Below are 18,661 nucleotides of genomic sequence, written 5' to 3'. Positions count from 1 at the left end.
AGTCAAGAAAAGGCAGCTTAACATGCTAAAGTTAAGACACATCAGTTGGACCATTATTCTGAGTAGAACAAGAAACTCAGAACTATTTTCTTATAAAAAGTGAGGAATTCTACTGCACTACACAAACTCAGTGCTCTGAAGGTTGTCACTGAAATTACATAGTTTGCTGAATGCCTGATTAATTGCAAACTATGAAACGTAGAAAAGGGGATGTAGCTTTTCTAAGTCAGTATGATCTATACTAAGGAAAAATTGATAAACCACCATTAATAGGAAAAATGCACAGTAAAACATGCTTTCTCAGTTACAACATCTCTTTCAGATTCTGATAAACTTCAAAACAGGCAGTCCAGATGCTACAGATCCAGTTCTCCAAAGAACAAGGCAGAAGCTGGGCATTTTTTCAGTTCACTTGTATAACTTAAAAGCTCTTAAGGGTTCCTGTGAAGAACTGGTCTGTAAACTCAGCAGAGGCAAGGAGAAGATAGTTTTCCCCGCCTCCCCAAGACTTCAGAACTTCTGAGGTTATGTAATCTATCATTTAAATCAGATGACTGCAGGATAGCTAAAATGACATTTTTTAAAAAGGGCTCCAGAGGTGCTCCTGCCACTATCAAGCCACTAAACTCAATTTCAGTACAAAGCAAATAGGTTGAAACGATAGTAAGGAACAGAATTATCCGACACATAGATGAACATGATTTGTTGGCAGAAGAGTCAGTGTGGTGTTTGAGTCATGATTTCCCTTTACAATCTGTTAATCACCACAAAGAATGTAATAAACATGGACATGGATGATCTAGCACAATGGTTCTCAATCTTCCAAGCCTACTGTACCCCATTCAGTCAGATTTGTTTTTACTCCCAAATTTCACCTCATTTAAAAACTACTTGCTTACCAAATCAGACATAAATACATTTCATAGCACACTATTACTGAAAAATAGTTGACTTTTTCATTTTGTCTGTATGAAATTTTAGTTTGTACTGACTTCGTTAGTGCTTTTTATGTAGCCTGTTGTAAAACTAGGCAAGTATCTAGATTAGGTGATACACCACCTGGAAAACCTCATGTTTCATGTACTCGGGGTTGAGAACCACTGATCTAGTGGATACAGTGTAGTGGGACATTCAGAAAGCCTTTGAGATGGTCCCTGACCAAAAGTTCTTTAGCCAAGTAAGCAATCATGGGATAAGAAGGGTGTGCTCATGGATCAGTAAACAACAGCAAACAAAGGGTAGGAGTAAATGGTCAATTTTCATAATGGAGAGTAGTGACCACTCACCCTACCCAGCCCCAACTACTGGGCCCTGTGGAATTCAACATACTCACCAATGAGCTGGAAAACATTGAGGTGACAAAATTACTCAAGACCAAAGCAGCCTGAAAAAATACAAAGGGATCTCACAAAACAGTGATTATGCAACAACGTGGCTGGTGAAATTCAACGTTAAGTAATGCACATTGGAAAATATAATCCCAACTATACATACAGAATAATGGGATCTAAATGCCCTTATAGAAAGCAAGAAAGCTCTGCCAGTGTTAAGCTCAGGTGCTGTTTGTTTGACTAGCTGATACAGTATACTAAAGACAAGATGCATAGATTTGTAAACAGCCTCAAGCCTCTTTCCTCAGCTGGGCTCACACCTGACCTTACATGCTTGGTGTTAAGTACTCATTATTAATTGACTTTTGAGATGCTGCCTTTAGGAACTGAGGTCTAGGACTAAAAACAAATTTAAAAGAAATCTGCAAGCTTTAAAAGTAGCCCTGTCCTTTCAATACAAGTTGGTAATGCAAAAAAAAATCATCATCATCCCTGGAAGAAGTTTAAACTTTTTTTACACTGACATCTTTATTATTATTCAATGAACAGAAATAAATTCACCATTAACATAGTTAGTGTCCTTTAAATTTTATCAAACTTCATAAAACATACAAAAATATTTCTCTGAATGCATAGATCTGCTCAGTTACCAGCACTATATTTTTACAGTTAATATAGTTCTTTAGCAAAGGTTGTGTTGCATATCAAGTTAATGGTTAGTTGTCATGAATTAGAGAAAATAAAGCTTATTAAAATAGAATCACTTCTATTAGTTGCTGGACAATTCTGTTACATTCTTTATGTAAACATGACAATGTCCTACACACATTAAACCATAGGATGGGCAAAACTAGCTGTGAATACTCTTAATTTTGATCTACATAACTACTGTTTTTTCCAAACATTCACTTTGAAATAACCCTGACACTACAGTGGCAAGTATGTAGGCCAAATCCCCACCACAGGGAGTATCAGGTTGGACTAAGTACTGATGGGGCCTTCAGTTGAGTAGGAGTTGAATCAGGCCTCATGAGCTAGTCCAGCCACTGTATGGACAGAACAGGGGAGAGTACTGTCAGACTGAATTAGAAGGCAGAAGGATTAGACCGCAGATGCATATCACTGGAGGCTTTCATTGGTGGAGTGTTAGAATAGGGAAAGGACCTAGAATGCAGTAATGTATTTTGAGCCAGTTAAGCAAAAGCTCAGTGATCAAAAGGAAAGTGCTAGTAACTTTAACTCATCTTTATGTTTTGGATTTTATCTATGTTGTATTTGCCACATTCTATTATTGTCTAGTCAAATTCAAAAATGTATACATATAAACTAATATGTGCCATCTGTTGTATGGTGTGTGACAACACGTTAGTCAAAAAGAGCATTAGTTACTGCAAGGAGAAGCTATCCCCTATGCAGTGTATTACACTAAATCATTTCCAATATTATACGCTGCAATCCACATAAAAAAATCCCTATGGTTTATCACATTCTTCTTAGTAGTGCAAGAAGAAGCTATTTAAATGCAGCTGCTCTAATATAGCTTAATAAAGAAACAGAGTTGGAGATGGAATCAATATTAGATCTCTTATAAATTAGGTTACATTTTTAATTGAAAGTCACTCTGGTAGGAGATGTTTATTTAAGTCTAAGAAAGGCCAGCTTTCCTACGCAATCTGGAATTGCCATTTCTAGTTTTTCTGCACATCCACCTAGCCCTCATCAGAGTCAGGGTAGCCAAGTGTTTTCAGAACTGCTAGAGATTAGTACTCCCAGCAACAAAAGTAAACCCAGTCTCCTTGGGAGAAAAAACAACTTGAAAATATAGTATTTGATCGCAAATGTGATATATGTTTTAAATTTACACTGCCCAGGCTAAGTCTATAGACTTGCTCTAAGAGCTTAAGTAACTTAGATTCAGGTTTTTAACATAGTGCTATAAAGCATCCAGCAACATTAAGCTATTGGATTACTCAATTGGCTGAAGCTTTTGACACGCTTTACGTGACACCAGCTCATGCAATGTAATGCAACAGTTGTGGGACGAATGTGTCATACAGAATCAGTTTAAAAACAGCTCCAGGTGCATATGTTAATTGCTTCTGATGGTGCCTCTATTTCCATTCACATGTTCCCTTAATTGGGTTTGGCTAAGCAAGAGCAGACTCTCTCCTCTGGAGTTGATACTTCTCAACAACAAATATTTTCTAGTATTGTGCTCCTACTGCACAGGCTGCTGAATTTAACCCAGCTTCCCTGAACTGTGAGTATCAATGAGACTAGTTCCTAGAAGAGATTTTTTTAAAAAGCAGTAAAGCACTATTTGAATCATAGGGTGTAATTAATGCTTGCCAAGTGGACAAGTATATAGGTTTTTAAAAGAAATTGATACCCACAAAAATATTTAAATTACAGTCAAACATGGCAGTTTCCTTTTAAACACAACCACATATGTAACTTTCATTTGCTTTGACGATCTAATACATTTGTTCAACAGTGCAGCTAAGGTTTACTTTTTAAAAAATCAATATTTTAAAAACAAAATATTAAAATTTATCCCATTTTGTTCAGTTGGGTCACATATTAGTTTGGGGAAGAGAAATAAAGGTATTTACTAAACATCAATGGCAATTTGACATCTGGGAACCTGATTTTAGCAAGCTGTCCCTGTGTGGTTGTTACAATGGGTGAGTTCTGTGGACCATTTTGAGCAGGTTTCAGAGTAGCAGCCATGTTAGTCTGTATTCGCAAAAAGAAAAGGAGGACTTGTGGCATCTTAGAGACTAACCAATTTATTTGAGCCTAAGCTTTCGTGAGCTACAGCCCACTTTATCGGATGCATCACGAAAGCTTAGGCTCAAATAAATTGATTAGTCTCTAAGGTGCCACAAGTCCTCCTTTTCATTTTGAGCAGTAATATCACTGCTCTAAAAGACATCATGGCATGCTACTTCACACTTAGGGCAGTTGTAAGAGACTCAGTGAGCCGGGTACTGTGTACAGTAATCAGATGGCTAAACTCCACTCCCAAACATGGATTTGAGACTCTTCATAGATTGAGGAAGGAGAAAGCAATAGAAAACCAAATTCTTGAAGACTCACTCTCTCTAATACAAACCTTTACATCTTCATCAGTTCACTTAAAAGTTTTGGTGACAGCAGAGACTGCACCCACAGGAGTCTGAGAAATAAGGGCAGTATTTACATTTTCAGGGGGCAACAAGCCATAGAAGCCCAAATTTATAATTTATGCAAAAAAGATACAGCTATTAACTCTGCCTGATTGATTTTTCCAGAAGTCTTTACTTTTCATGCCAACAGTTGACCAGCTGTCTTCTTATGCCAGATACAACCAATAAACTTTATTGATTTGTATCTGAAGCATGTCAGCTTAATAGACAAATGAGGTACCCTTCATCTGAATACAATATTAAGTTAAAAAAAAGCAAAGGGGATAGTAAATATCAAAGATATACTATTATTAGTTAAAATATTAACCCTAACAATAACTTAAGGTTTCACACACAATTAATCCACTGCTTCAGAAGACAGCAGCATATAATTCTCACATCCTAGAAAGTTCAGTAAGTCAGCTTTGATGCTTTACTGTTGTAGCAAGACCTCTCCGTCAGTGTTGATGCAGCATTTCTAAAAGGAGAGTTGTCACTTTTCATTAGAACCAGCTCCAGTTCTTGAAAATCTTGAAGTCTTGCAACATCTTTGTCCTTAAATGGATGAAAACAAAAAAAGCAAATGTCTACAAATGTATTTACCATTAATGTGTATAAACAAGGTCAAGCCTGTGAAAGCAAGCATTAACCAATTGCCAGGTACAACATGGGTGGGCAAACTACGGCCCGTGGGCCGGATCCGGCCCCTCAGGGCTTTGGGGGGGGGGGGAAGCTCTGCCAGGAACAGGTTACCACGGCCAATGGGAGCTTTGGGGGAGGTACCCTCAGACGAGGGAAACATGCAGAGCCCTCTGCGCGCCCCCTCACCCCACCAAGGGGCCACGCAGGTGCCAGCCGCTTCCCGGAGTGGTACAGCGTGGGGCCAGGGCAGGCAGGCAGGGAGCCTTCCCTGGCCCTGGTGCATGCCGCTGCCCCCTGAAGCCACTCTAGGTAAGCAGTACCAGGCTGGAGCCTGAACCCCTCCTGCACCCCAACCCCCTGCCCTGAGCCCCCTCCTGCACTCCACACCCCTCCTGCACCCTAACCCCCTTCCCTGAGCCCCCTCATACACCGCACACCCCTCCTCTGCCCCAACCCCTTGCCCCTTCCTGCACACTGCACCCCAACCCCCTGCCCCGGCCCTGCAAGCAATTTCCCCACCCAGATGTGGCCCTCAGGCCAAAAAGTTTGCCCACCCCGAGGTACAAGTACTATTTTTTCTAGTTAACAGATGTGTCATTATTTGTTTTGCTCCATGATGGAATCTCTCAATACCGTTAAGATGACTTTTCCATTCTTCAAGTACCCACTGTTTGTACTTACTGAATTAAGCAGTAAAAGGATCTGACCGGAACATTGCTAAGGTCAGTGCATGTGTCAGATTAACTGAAAGTCATGCAGACAAGGCCAGTTGATTTCAGACACAGCCCCACGAGAGCTGTGTTGTCTGAACACAAAGGAATGTTTACATTGCTGATGGGGTACCCTTATACATGATTTGCAACAAAAGCTGAGGTAGGGTATTCTCCCCACTCTCCCTCCCCTCCCCCCCCCCCACGCACACAAAGATACTTCCATTTCCACATACTAATGACATGCTTAAGAGAGAAACATGCACATTGTGCTTTCTGTCTTATGTTTCAAATACCTGGCAACTATAGGTGCCTGTGATTTCTCCTGCTTTGAGAGTTTATTGTCCACTTTGATAAAAGAAATACTTTTTTACTAGATCATGATGAAACTGCATTATTTCCCTCCTATGAAATATTTCTTTGGGCCTGAATACTTAAAAAAAAATTATGTGGTCGTCAGTTCGTGAACAGAGTGCAATTCTTTGGAGTCTAAAGTCAGTAGCTGATCTTTGTACTCCAAAGTCCAAGGTAACAGAGAAATAAAATGAATAATATCCAATTAGCAATTAAATATGGAAGTTCCTCTTACCTTTCTTACCAACGTATTTGGTAACTTCCTAATCTTCTCCACTTGCTCTTGATTAACACCCAGTTCACAGCAACTGACTTTGAGTAGATCCTGATAGGTCAGTTCTTGTCTGTCTAATTCAATCTCAATGAAGTCATTTTCCCTAAGGTTCTGAATTCTTACCTTAAGCACCAGTTCTAGTAAAAATAAAAAAATAATAATTATGGTGTGGGAAGAGGTCTGATATAATCTTGACTGAAACTGAGGGAGAATTTACATTTTATTATTTGAATTCAGATTTTGTTGGCATAACACCAGAGTCACTCTTACAAGGATTTAAACCTGAGATACCCATAGAAAGTCCAGTAACACATATCCACAATGAAGGAAACAACCCAAAACTGCAGAGGAAACCTTAAAATGATATGGGCTTATTTAAAAGAAAATTATACAATATTCTAAAGCCTCTATCAGAATGGATTCCTCTTTCTTCTCCCCTGTGAATTTAGTGCTCATGATAGCACAGATACTACTGTATACTCCTAGGGGAATTCTGCACCACTGCATGTGCACTGAATTCATGTCCCCCCCAGATTTCTTTGCTTTCCAGCAGAAAAATGACTTTTGACAGGGAAGCTGCAAGAGCAGTCACACACCACTCCCTAGCAGAGCAGGTACATAGTTTCAAGCAGCTGGCAGAGAGGTAAATCACCGCAGGGCTGGGAACACCCCAGCCAGTGGCTCCTACCCTGAGCCCAGGATCAGCTGCTAGTCGTGGCTGAGCTGGAGGCAGGAAAGGACAGGACTTCCAGTTCCCGTGCAAGAAGTGTCTGGGGCTGTGTCAGAACCACCCCCAGAAACCTCCCCCAGCTCAGCATCCTCCTGCCCTCATCGCGCCTCAACTGTGGGGGAAAGGGTCACTGTATGGGGAGCTGCTCCCCCATCCACCGAACTCCCATGCATCTGGACTTCCCATACCCAGACACCCCTGCCAAGCCTCACCAGGTATATCCAGAACTCCCCTTGCCCTCCATACCCGAACCCTACCACACTGAACCTCAACCCCTGCATCTGGAGCCCTCCTGCACCCAGACCTCCTGCCAGCCAGTAGCCTGTGCTCCCCACTGCCATGCTGAAGCCTCTGTATTTATTTATTGACAAATAAAACTTGCAGAATTTTAAAATGTCCACAGAATTTTTAATTTTTTGGTGAGTGCCCTCAGGACTAACTACTGTAATGGGGGCCAGATATGTACCATGGTCTCTGGAAGCCTTCCACACAGATCAGATACAGCAAAGACAAGTGTGGTGCAAACTTATTAACACTCAACTCTAAGCTGGAGGGACCACCTCAGGAGGCAAGAAAGTAGTTGAGAATTGATAGTCTAGTCAGTCTTTGCCCTTTCATCAAGGGGGAAAATAGTGCTAGTTTTGTGATATGGACACCTGTCCATCAGCCAGACAAAGTAATGTTGCAAAGCCCACAAAGATTAAACTGAAGGATTAACAGAAAAATTTTCAGAGGTTCCAATCTCAAACTGTTTCTCACACCCGTGTGACTGCATGGAACCTCACTGACATCTGGGGCTTGCAGCATGGAGTCGCCTGCAGGCTCAGGGGCTCAAGCTGGATCTGACTCAGCAACTCAAGTGAAGAAAATCTGCATCTCTCTTTATCTGAGCCCTCTTAGCTACCAGAAATGCTGAATCAGTTTGCACATGCTCTATGAGATGGCAATGTTAGGAGTTTGTGGTATATTTGTGTCTACAGTGAGCAGCGGGGCCTGATAAAGAGGTGGTGGCGGGAGACAGGACAAAATGACTGGTTTGGAATACAATTTCTATTTTGGGGGTTCTAACAATTCAGTTATGGCTGAAATGGGAATTAAAACAGATTTTTCTGATTAAACACAAACAGCAGCACAGCTTCATAATAATGTTACAATGATATATCAGATCTTCCACTTGTGAGAGCAAACAGGATGCATGTAATTATCCACATTCTGGTCAGTTACACTAGAGTAAATTGCGAATAACTCCACTGACTTTAAGAAAGGTTTTCTGGATTCACATCAGTGTAACAGAGCAGACCCAGTATGACTAATGAAGGGTTTGGTTTCAACAGCAATGAAAATCATTTGAAAACAGTATTAGGAGATGTAAAGAAACCTCAGAAAAAGAAGCTAAGTTTGTTACTAAGGGCTTGTCTACACACAAAATAATCTGGAATAAAGCAGGGTGTGAATTTGAAGTGGATTAACTCTTATTCCAGCTATTCCAGAATAACTCCCTCTATAGACAAGCCCTAAATTACAAGTTGTATTGGTTTACAAGAGAGTTATTACACCTTGTATCATATTTGGCAAAGTTTGTGATTTTTATATTGTTTGGGTTTTAGACTGGAATCTCTCCAGAAGTGGAAAAGCAGATGTAATTGTCTGTAACACATTTATAGTACTGTATAAATAACACAACAATTATTCTAGTTAGCAGAATGGGGAGAGCATTTGAAATAGAGCGGGACTAGATCGCTCTCTCTGCCACCATACTGTCCCTTTGACATTTCCGGCAACATTTCTACCTCTCCTCCTAGAGGATGGAAAGAGAGATCAAGAGCAACATGAAACACACCCTCACTTCAGTTCCCAACTAGAGATGCAAACATGGATCAGCAATGTCGTAGCAAGATGCACGATCTTGGAAAATTACACTTTGTTACCTTGCATATTATATGGAAAAGTTCCAGTGAAGAAAAGTGGCTGAAATGTTGGTGCAGCCCCAGTAGGAGAGCCATTCTGTTGCTGAGATGCAGGCTGTTTAGATGCTACTGGAGAAAAGAGGCCTCTATTATGAGACATAGATGGCTGACAAATGGGGCCATTCTGGACTCTAGGTTTTGGATATTCTGGCACCACGATGGGTGCTGATGAGGTGGGCTGGCCTTCCTTAGAGTGTACCACAGGAAAACAATCTTCGCTGTGTGACGACATGGATGTGCATATGCTTTCGACCTGAGTTGCTGATGAGCAAGGACTAGTTTCACACAGAGAAACAAAAGAGACGGAAGTGCTTTCATTCTGGGATGCTGTTGAGATGGCTGGAATGCTGTTGCTTTCTTTAGTGTAAACATAAGGGAAGGGTGGATTGGCCAAATAGTTCGCAACAATTGGCAAGTTTAAGTCTTCCACTTCTTGAAATTCATTTTCCTCCACTTCAGGGTGGGGAAGAGAGAGAGAGAAAAACTTGTTATTTAAATATTACCATCTTCCCCAATTTAAATTTAAAATTAGAGTTTTCCTACTGTGTCTCACAAAATTATATCATCTTGCAAAAATCACAAGAATTGCACCAATGTAGCTTGAGCCTATGTGCACTTGGAAACATGGCAAAATGTTGGCAGTGTGAAATGAAAGAAAAGAATAAAAATCAAGAGGGAAGAAATTTTTATACAAACTGAGTGGGAAGCCAAAAAAAGCCCAAAGAAAAATAATTAAACCATCAAAAGCAGATACAAGCGATGCCTTTAAATACAGCAATGCCTGTTCACCATCTCTGAAAGGATCAGATTGAGAAGTAGTTTCTTCGCTAAATCTTAGTTTTGATATGATTTTTTTTAAAGACATTATTTAAAATAATTGGTTTTCATAGATGCCAGCAAAGGAAGTGGAACATTTTTCTCAGTTAGCAGGTGTTCAACATAGGGTACAATCCTGCAGTCCTCACATTCGCTGACCTATTGCAACAAATTTGGCTTGAATAAGAACTGCAGGCGTAGGCCCATTAACAATAAGAACGCCAAGGCAGCCCAAACAAGATGCTCTCAGTTTTCCTGGGGATGCACAACTAAATTTCTTTAGGAGGGTGAAAGTGACACATATCCTATACCTGGTAAATGAGGCCCAGGTTTTATGGGTATTTAGATACCTAACTTCCTTTGAAATCAATGGGAGCTAGACACCTAAATTCCTTTAAAAAGCTGGGCATGAATTATTAGTGACCAGACAAACGTATCAGGCAGGAATTATGTGGGAGCTCATTTCCCTTCGACAAGTCAGCCTAAACTTTCAAAAGTCAGAACCCAAGTCATGTTGTCCTGCTGTGCGTGTGTGTAATAGATACAGATTTTTGCCCAGACAAAGGAAAAACCAGTTTTCAAAGATTATACCAATCACACAAATGACTGTGAAAATAGTAATGGCAGCCTGTACTTAGCTGCACATGCATTTACACAGCAATTATGCAGCTATTACACACACTGTGGATTGTCAGTTACCAACCTGAATTTAAAAGAGGCCTATTCCCCATAGAAATATTATTAACATATACACGCATTCCCACTGAAAGTTACAAAAGGTGAAATTTCTATGGTACAGAAACACTGGACTCAATCAGACATATCTGCACTATTTCTAAGAGTGTCACATATCTAATTTTGGGCTTGCTTCTCTGCATGTGTGTGGCATAAGCTTTTTAAATATACCAACGTGTTTTGTCCTGTGTATGGAGAAGGTTAAGTTTTACTGCCAGGAAGTCATAACACAGCTATGACATTTTGGGAAGCCATCACTCCTAAAACGTAGCAGTTGCTTCTGTATACAATGGCCTTGTAAGACTTTTGGTTCAGCTTGACCAGGTCTATTTGTGCTTATACAGAAAAGCCTTTGGCTTGAGGCTTGATTCAACTCCATTTAAGTCAATGGAAACACTTCAATGAGAGTTGGAAAAGCAGTTTCATTCTGAGTTCTGTAACTAAAAGAGGTCTCAAAGGGCTTATTTACACAGGGAAATTTACTGATAAAGTTATACCGGTATAATTATATTCTATAGTGCACACACTCTTTATTCCCGAATAGGAGTACCTTTTTCCAGTTTAGCTTATGTCGCTTTCACTACAGTGGTATAATTATTGTAGTAAAGACAATATAGACAAGCCTTAAGAAAGCACTTTCCTAGCAAGAGGAGTTTTTGAACTGCAGTTGGCAATCATCAGTTTATAGTATCATACTAAAAAAAGTAAAATAGGTTTATCTACTAGTGAAATAATAACCACACTAAACAAATTTGAAAATCATATGAGGAAATACATCAGCAGTCACCTTTAAACCTGAATGTGTCATGCAAATCAAACAGCATACACCCTCTTACTCTCTGTCTCCTCTCTATAGCAAGGTCCATATCGACCTGCTCTGTCTCAGGCTTTGCTTGACATAAAATATTCTTCCACTTATATTTATACTGATTTCCGAGGGAGCATGACTGAGGCCAAAGTAACTTGCCCAGAGTGAATCAGTATCAGAACCAGGAGTAAAATTCGGGAGTCCTGATTCCAACAATTTCTTACAACATATTAGAATACATTTATAAATATCTGCAAGGCACTAGGTACATGCACGTGGAAGATCAAAAGACGTTAACATATTTACCTACATGGGGTATAATCTTTTAAACTCATATACATAGATAAGGGATTACCAATTATAGAAAGGCACACTCCATCTAAAAAAAATTTTTAAAACAAGTAACTGAATTGGAAGAGCAAAACTTTTTGGAAAGTGAGTAAAAAAGTAAACTCATAAAATTCACTGCCACAAAATTCATCTAACACAAGTTCCATCTTGGCACAAAACATGTTCACAGCAAAGATATAAACCCTAGAAAAACCTGCAATCCTTCCTTGCATGAATTATGCCACTGAAGTCAATGAAACTACTTGTATGAATAAGCATTACTGGTGTGACTTAAGGACAAGACTGGACCCTCTCTTTATAATAGAAATGCTGTCAGTCTATTGAACTAAGGAAAAACCACTAAATACTAAGACCAACTATTTTAGAATAAATGTCAAAATATGTAAATTGTACCTCCCATAATCTTCCTGATTTCTTTCTTTGACGTTAACTGGGCTGCCAGTTCTCCTTTAGCTGTGAGAATCCCCTTATCAGCACCAGCATCAATCAGGCAAGAGACCACTTCAGCATGGTTCCGTTTGCATGCCCAGTGCAAACAAGTCCTGTGTGTAAAGAAAATATATTGGTGACTTTGTAGTTCCAATGAACTATACCCCGACCACAAAATCCAGAGTTCTAAACCATTATGTGCCAACAATAATAATAATCCATTGGCCTCAGGTTGCATGTAGAATAAGGGTGACTTGGGAGACACCAGAATCGCTTCCACGTTCAAACTGAACATGATTCAATTGTAAATTCCTTGGGGCAGGGACTTCCTTTACCTCGATCAGCCAGTGTGCACTGAGTACATTGTCAGTGCTAAACAAACAAAAATAACACTGCTTCATGCTATTAATAAAATAGTGTTGGTAGTCCCTGTATTTGAGCAATGTTAACTGTTATATAATATAGTGCAATAAAAATTAAAGCAGACAATAGACTTAGTAGACCCCTGTAAAGACTTGGACTAAAAATTCAGAAACGAGGGCCTAAAGTTAGACCTTCTAAGTCCGCATTTAGTCATATAAACGAGCAGTCCAATTTTATATATTCATAGATCTTTAGGACCATAAGGGCCTATAGATCTCCAAGTCTGACCTTCACAGGCCACTCAATTTCAACCAGGTACTGAGTCCAAAATGTGTTTGATTAAAGCAAATCTTCCAGAAAGGCATCCATACTTGAAGACATCACTAGACGGAGAATCTACCACGGCCTTTGGTAGTTTGTTTCAGTAATAAAGCAGCTGCACTGTTAAAAATTTGTACTTCAGCTCCCAACTATTGAGTCTTCTTATGCCATTCTCCACTAAAAACTGTCCGTTTTTTTCAGTACTACAGTGCATCAAGCCACTCTTGATAAAGTCAATGGGAGATGCAGGGTGCTCAACACTTTTGAAAAATCCAGCTACTGACTTAAGACACCTAAATAAGAACTCTGGAACCCCCATTTTAGGGTTATACTTTTGAAAATTTTGACCCAGGGCTTTATCATGGTTCAGTAACATGAGATAACTCAGTTTGGTCCCATCTACACAGATAAATCCAAGCCCTGATACTACAAATCAGAGTGCTACCACGTTAACGCAATCACACTGAATAAAGCGTGGTGCCAACCTTACAGGCTACATGCATTCATACTTTTGTTAATAATAATACTTAGCCTTATATAGCATTTCTCATGGCTTGGTCTCAAAGCATTTTACAAAGGAGATCAATATAATTATCCCATTTTACAGATGGGGAAACCAAGGCACAGAGCGCCGACCTTAGGTTCCCAAGATCACCCAGCGGGCCAGTGGCCGAGCTAGGAACAGAATCCAAGTCTCCTTCGTTCCAGTCCAGTGCGCTATCCACAGGCCCCGCTTGCCTCCCTTACACAGAGCTGAGCCTTTCATCCCGAGAATGCCAAGGCACCGTACAAACGTTAGCATGAGTCATGCAGCCACTTCTCGGGCGGGAGAGCAGGGCGGGTCAGAGAGACTTAGAAAAAGGGCACCAGCGCAAACCCCTCCGCTGATACCAACAGGGATGGGGGCCGGCTCGCCGGCCATCCACACGCCCACCCCTCGGGCTGCCAGTCCCTGCTCTCACACAGCCCTGCCTCAGGCAGCGCTACGCAGCCCCAGCCCTCCCAGCAGAGGCCCGCACACAGCTCCTTGGCAGGGGGTGACCGACTGAGCTGTCCCAGCCAGTGAGGGGAGGGGCACAAGTGGTTATAGCAGCCAGGGGAGGGAAGGGGTGCAGGAGATTATAACAGCCAGGGGGGTGGAGGGGGGAAGGGGTGCAGGAGGTTACAGCAGCCGGGGGGGGGGACCTGCAGGTGGTTATAACAGGCGGGGGGAGGGGGTGCAGGAGATTATAACAGCCGAGAAGGGGTGCAGGAGATTATAGCAGCCGGGGGGGGGGGGGCCGCAGGAGGTTATAGCAGCAGGGGGGGCGCGGGTGGTTATAGCAGCCAGGGGGGGGAGGGGCGCGGGTGGTTATAGCAGCCGGGGGGGGGGTACAGAAGATTATAACAGCCGGGGGGGAGGGCGCAGGAGGTTATAACAGCCGAGGGGGGGTGCAGGAGGTTATAACAGCCGGGGGGGGGGGCCCCCGCAGGAGGTTATAGCAGCCGGGGGGGGAGGGGCGCGGGTGGTTATAGCAGCCGGGGGGGTGCGGGAGATTATAACAGCCGGGGGGGGTCCGCAGGAGGTTATAGCAGCCGGGGGGGGAGGGGCGCGGGTGGTTATAGCAGCCGGGGGGGTGCAGGAGATTATAACAGCCGGGGGGGGCACGCAGGAGGTTATAACAGCTGGGGGGGGGCACGCAGGAGGTTATAGCAGCCGGGGGGGGAGGGGCGCGGGTGGTTATAGCAGCCGGGGGGGGGGAGGGGCGCGGGTGGTTATAGCAGCGGGGGGGGGGGAGGGGCGCGGGTGGTTATAGCAGCCGGGGGGGGGAGGGGCGCGGGTGGTTATAGCAGCCGGGGGGGGGAGGGGCGCGGGTGGTTATAGCAGCCGGGGGGGGGAGGGGCGCGGGTGGTTATAGCAGCCGGGGGGGTGCGGGAGATTATAACAGCCGGGGGGGGCCCGCAGGAGATTATAGCAGCCGGGGGGGGGCGCGGGTGGTTATAGCAGCCGTGGGGGGGGGCGCGGGTGGTTATAGCAGCCGTGGGGGGGGGCGCGGGTGGTTATAGCAGCCGGGGGGGGAGGGCGCAGGTGGTTATAGCAGCCGAGGGGGGGCGCAGGAGGTTATAGCAGCCGGGGGGGGAGGGCGCAGGTGGTTATAGCAGCCGGGGGAGGGCGCAGGTGGTTATAGCAGCCGAGGGGGGGCCCGCAGGAGGTTATAACAGCCGGGGGGGGGCCCGCAGGAGATTATAACAGCGGGGGGGGCGCGGGTGGTTATAGCAGCCGTGGGGGGGGGCGCGGGTGGTTATAGCAGCCGGGGGGGGAGGGCGCGGGTGGTTATAGCAGCCGAGGGGGGGGCGCGGGTGGTTATAGCAGCCGAGGGGGGGGCGCGGGTGGTTATAGCAGCCGGGGGGGGGCGCGGGTGGTTATAGCAGCCGGGGGGGGGGCGCGGGTGGTTATAGCAGCCGGGGGGGGAGGGCGCGGGTGGTTATAGCAGCCGAGGGGGGGCGCAGGAGGTTATAGCAGCCGGGGGGGGCCGCAGGAGGTTATAGCAGCCGGGGGGGGGCGCGCAGGAGGTTATAGCAGCCGTGGGGGGGGGGGCGCGGGTGGTTATAGCAGCCGGGGGGGGAGGGCGCGGGTGGTTATAGCAGCCGGGGGGGAGGGCGCAGGTGGTTATAGCAGCCGAGGGGGGGGGCGCGGGTGGTTATAGCAGCCGGGGGGGGGGGGGGGCGGGTGGTTATAGCAGCCGGGGGGGGAGGGGTGCGGGTGGTTATAGCAGCCGAGGGGGGGGGCGCGGGTGGTTATAGCAGCCGGGGGGGGGCGCGGGTGGTTATAGCAGCCGAGGGGGGGGGCGCGGGTGGTTATAGCAGCCGAGGGGGGGGGCGCGGGTGGTTATAGCAGCCGGGGGGGGAGGGCGCGGGTGGTTATAGCAGCCGGGGGGGTGCAGGAGATTATAACAGCCGAGGGGGGGGGCGCAGGAGGTTATAGCAGCCGGGGGGGGGCCGCAGGAGGTTATAACAGCCGGGGGGGGGAGGGCGCGGGTGGTTATAGCAGCCGGGGGGGGAGGCCGCAGGAGGTTATAGCAGCCGAGGGGGGCCGCAGGAGGTTATAGCAGCCGGGGGGGGAGGGCGCAGAAGGTCATGGCAGCCGGGCGGGGGGGCACTTACCAGCCGTTGATCTCATTTGGGGAGTTGACGTCCGCCCCGCTCCGCAGCAGGCGCCGCACCTCCTCCAGGTCCCCCAGAGCGGCCGCTTCCCGCAGCCGCTCCTGCAGCTCCCGCTCCTCCAGGGGGCCGCTCATCGCTCTCCCGCTGGGGACCAGGGCCCCCCCGGCCTGGCCGCCTCCGCCCGGGCCCAGGGCCCTTCCCGCCCCCGGGAGCGGACTGCCCGTCCGGAGCTCGCCTCGCAGGGGCCCTATTCCCAGTGACACCCCGCGCCTCGCCCTTTCGTTCCTAGCCCGTCACAGGGCCTTGGGCCGCCAGGGCTGCCTTGGGCCTGGCTGTGGGGAGGGACACGGTGATCGCCAGCCGCCCCCACTCCCGGGCTGGTGCGGAGGCTCAGTCAGCCCTGGGGAGGGCATCGTGATCAGTCGGCAGTTTGCAGCTCCCACCCTTTGTCTGGGTTGCCAACCCCAAGCAAGCGTTCAGAAGCCGGCTCCCCAGCCCCCAAAACAAAATCAGGAGCTGGGCTTAAAATCATGAGATTTAAATAATAATAATCATAGAGTACCAGGGTTGGAAGGGACCTCAGGAGGTCATCCAGTCCAACCCTCTGCTCAAAGCGGCATCAATCCCCCATTTTTGCCCCAGATCCTAAAAGGCCCCCTCAAGGATTTGAACTCACAACCCTGGGTTTAGCAGAGTAATGCTCAAACCATGGAGCTGTCTCTCCCTCAAGTTAATTAATAATAATAAAGCTTTAGGCTTTTTTTATTCACCTTCTGATTATCTCAATGTCAAGTGACTTTTCCAAGGCCACACAACAAGTCAGTCCAGAAACAGAACCCTGGTCACCTACACCTGTACTCCTTGCAGTGAACTTCATTGCCATATGTATCTGTTAAGTCTTGCTCACAGGCTTGTGCATTAAAATTTGACTTTCACATTGGCCCAGTGATTCAATTCCACAGTTCCAACACTTTGTCAGACCCTTTCAGACAGCTGAGTGGATGGCCCTCAATGTTTCTGACATCATTTGATACTACATGTACACAATATGAAGTTTAAAATTTAAGGCAATAGTGGCAATAAATGTTAATTCCTAACATCAAATACTTTCTGGGGTGCTCTGAAAACACAAGAAATCTGAACATATACGGCCTGGAAAATCCATAAAGATGAGGGCAGAATTACTGCTCCATCCAAAAGGAAAAAAGGACAGAAGGTCCTATTCTAAAAGGTCTCCCTCTGTGTTACTCCCATTGACATCAAGGGGGATTCTGTGTGCGGAAGGCTTGCATGAGTGGGCCCCGAATAATCAACAGCTTTATTAGTAAAAATATATTGTGACACTAGGGGTCGCAGTAGAACAACAATAAGAGTTTCAGAACCCAGTTTTGCACTTGTGTACTGCAATACTCTGTCATATGCCTTTAATGCAAAAAACAAACAAAACCCAACAGCCTCAACATTTTCACAGAGCAGATTTCAAAGCACTTCTCAGTAAAGAGCATATTATGCAACGTTTTAAAAATGGGTGAAATTGAGGCACAGAGCAGTTCCCTGGCTGCCCAAGTTCAGAATTCTTTTTCATTCTACTCAAGGTTTTATACCACACCCCTCACATCATTCGTGGTATCTGAGCACTTCAGGTCAGCGGGTCACTCAGCAAGACAGTTTCCCAGCTGGGACTAAAGCCTAGACTCTCAATGGTATTTAGGTGCCTAACTCCAAATGATTTCAATTGGTGTTAGGTGCCTGTAATAGTCCTTTGAGAATCTGGTTCTTATGCCCAAATTACTATGTCTATACTTAAATGCTACGCGGGTTCACCACCCCATAATTACACAGTGTTCTTTAGAGTGGTGAGACTGGTTCTCTCATGAAAGTCTATGTAAGAGAGGATTAGCTGAGGGTTTATTTGCCTCCAGCCTGCCACCGCTAGCCTTCCCTCTTTTCCCCATGTACTCTGGATTTTCTGACTTATCTAATACCCCTAAACACTGGAACTAACAAAATGTATGCCAGAAAAACCAGACCAAATCACATGCTCCCCCAGCTCCCCTACCCCTATATTACATTCATTTTTAGCCCAAGCCTGTCAAGTGCTGAGCTCATCCACGATCTGGTTCTCCACTGGTTTCTGCAGGGTGAATGTAAAATTCTACCATTGCTGGGAGTGGAGAGGTCTGGTCTGAGAGCATTTGGCACAGGAATAAATGGTAATACAACGTAGCAGAGAATCAGGCTCTGTGTAAAGTTCTGTACACCCTGCACTCCCCTGGAAACTTTTGGGACTTGAGGGTATGTAACATACTTGCACCGTGTGCCTTGTGTCCCACTCCAATGGCTAGTCTGCACAAAGGATAGAAGCCTACTGCAGTTACACGCTAATGGTGATATTCCTTTGGTTCAAGTGGTAGAGATCTGTGCTATGAATCATAAGGTTCTGGTTCCAAGTCCCGACAACACATGCAAGTGGCGCAGCAGAAAAAGACCAGCAACTGCAGCCTCCAGCTCGGCTCCTC

At 45.1% G+C, this 18,661-nt stretch overlaps 2 protein-coding genes across 9 annotated transcripts in view; one reads left to right on the top strand and one right to left on the bottom strand.

Moving 5' to 3' along the window:
- LUC7L3 (LUC7 like 3 pre-mRNA splicing factor) overlaps positions 1-4,068 on the top strand; it is a 47,502-nt gene extending 43,434 nt beyond the window's left edge. For all 6 annotated transcript variants that reach the window (XM_073311349.1, XM_073311350.1, XM_073311351.1 and 3 more), the window contains one exon: positions 1-4,068. This exon is cut by the window's left edge. The gene's annotated coding sequence lies outside the window, so the exon portion shown is untranslated.
- Positions 1-16,427, bottom strand: part of LOC140897993 (ankyrin repeat domain-containing protein 40-like) — a 27,130-nt gene extending 10,703 nt beyond the window's left edge. For 2 of the 3 annotated variants that reach the window (XR_012154900.1, XR_012154901.1), the window contains exons 1-5: positions 16,143-16,427; positions 12,279-12,427; positions 9,137-9,628; positions 6,440-6,615; positions 4,855-5,053 (exon numbers count right to left, since the gene is read on the bottom strand). Coding sequence is in view for 1 of the 3 variants with exons in the window: in XM_073311360.1 (XP_073167461.1) it covers positions 4,910-5,053; positions 6,440-6,615; positions 9,137-9,628; positions 12,279-12,427; positions 16,143-16,276 (1,095 nt within the window). In the remaining 2 variants the exon portion in view is untranslated. Of the gene's footprint in view, positions 1-1,833; positions 5,054-6,439; positions 6,616-9,136; positions 9,629-12,278; positions 12,428-16,142 lie in introns of those variants that run through there. The other variant, XM_073311360.1, reaches the window with a different exon arrangement.
- Between the last annotated feature and the right edge of the window lie 2,234 nt (positions 16,428-18,661).

This window comes from Lepidochelys kempii, chromosome 14 (genome assembly GCF_965140265.1).
Source record: "Lepidochelys kempii isolate rLepKem1 chromosome 14, rLepKem1.hap2, whole genome shotgun sequence".
Taxonomy (NCBI): domain Eukaryota; kingdom Metazoa; phylum Chordata; order Testudines; family Cheloniidae; genus Lepidochelys; species Lepidochelys kempii.
This window is presented reverse-complemented; position numbering and strand designations above follow the sequence as displayed.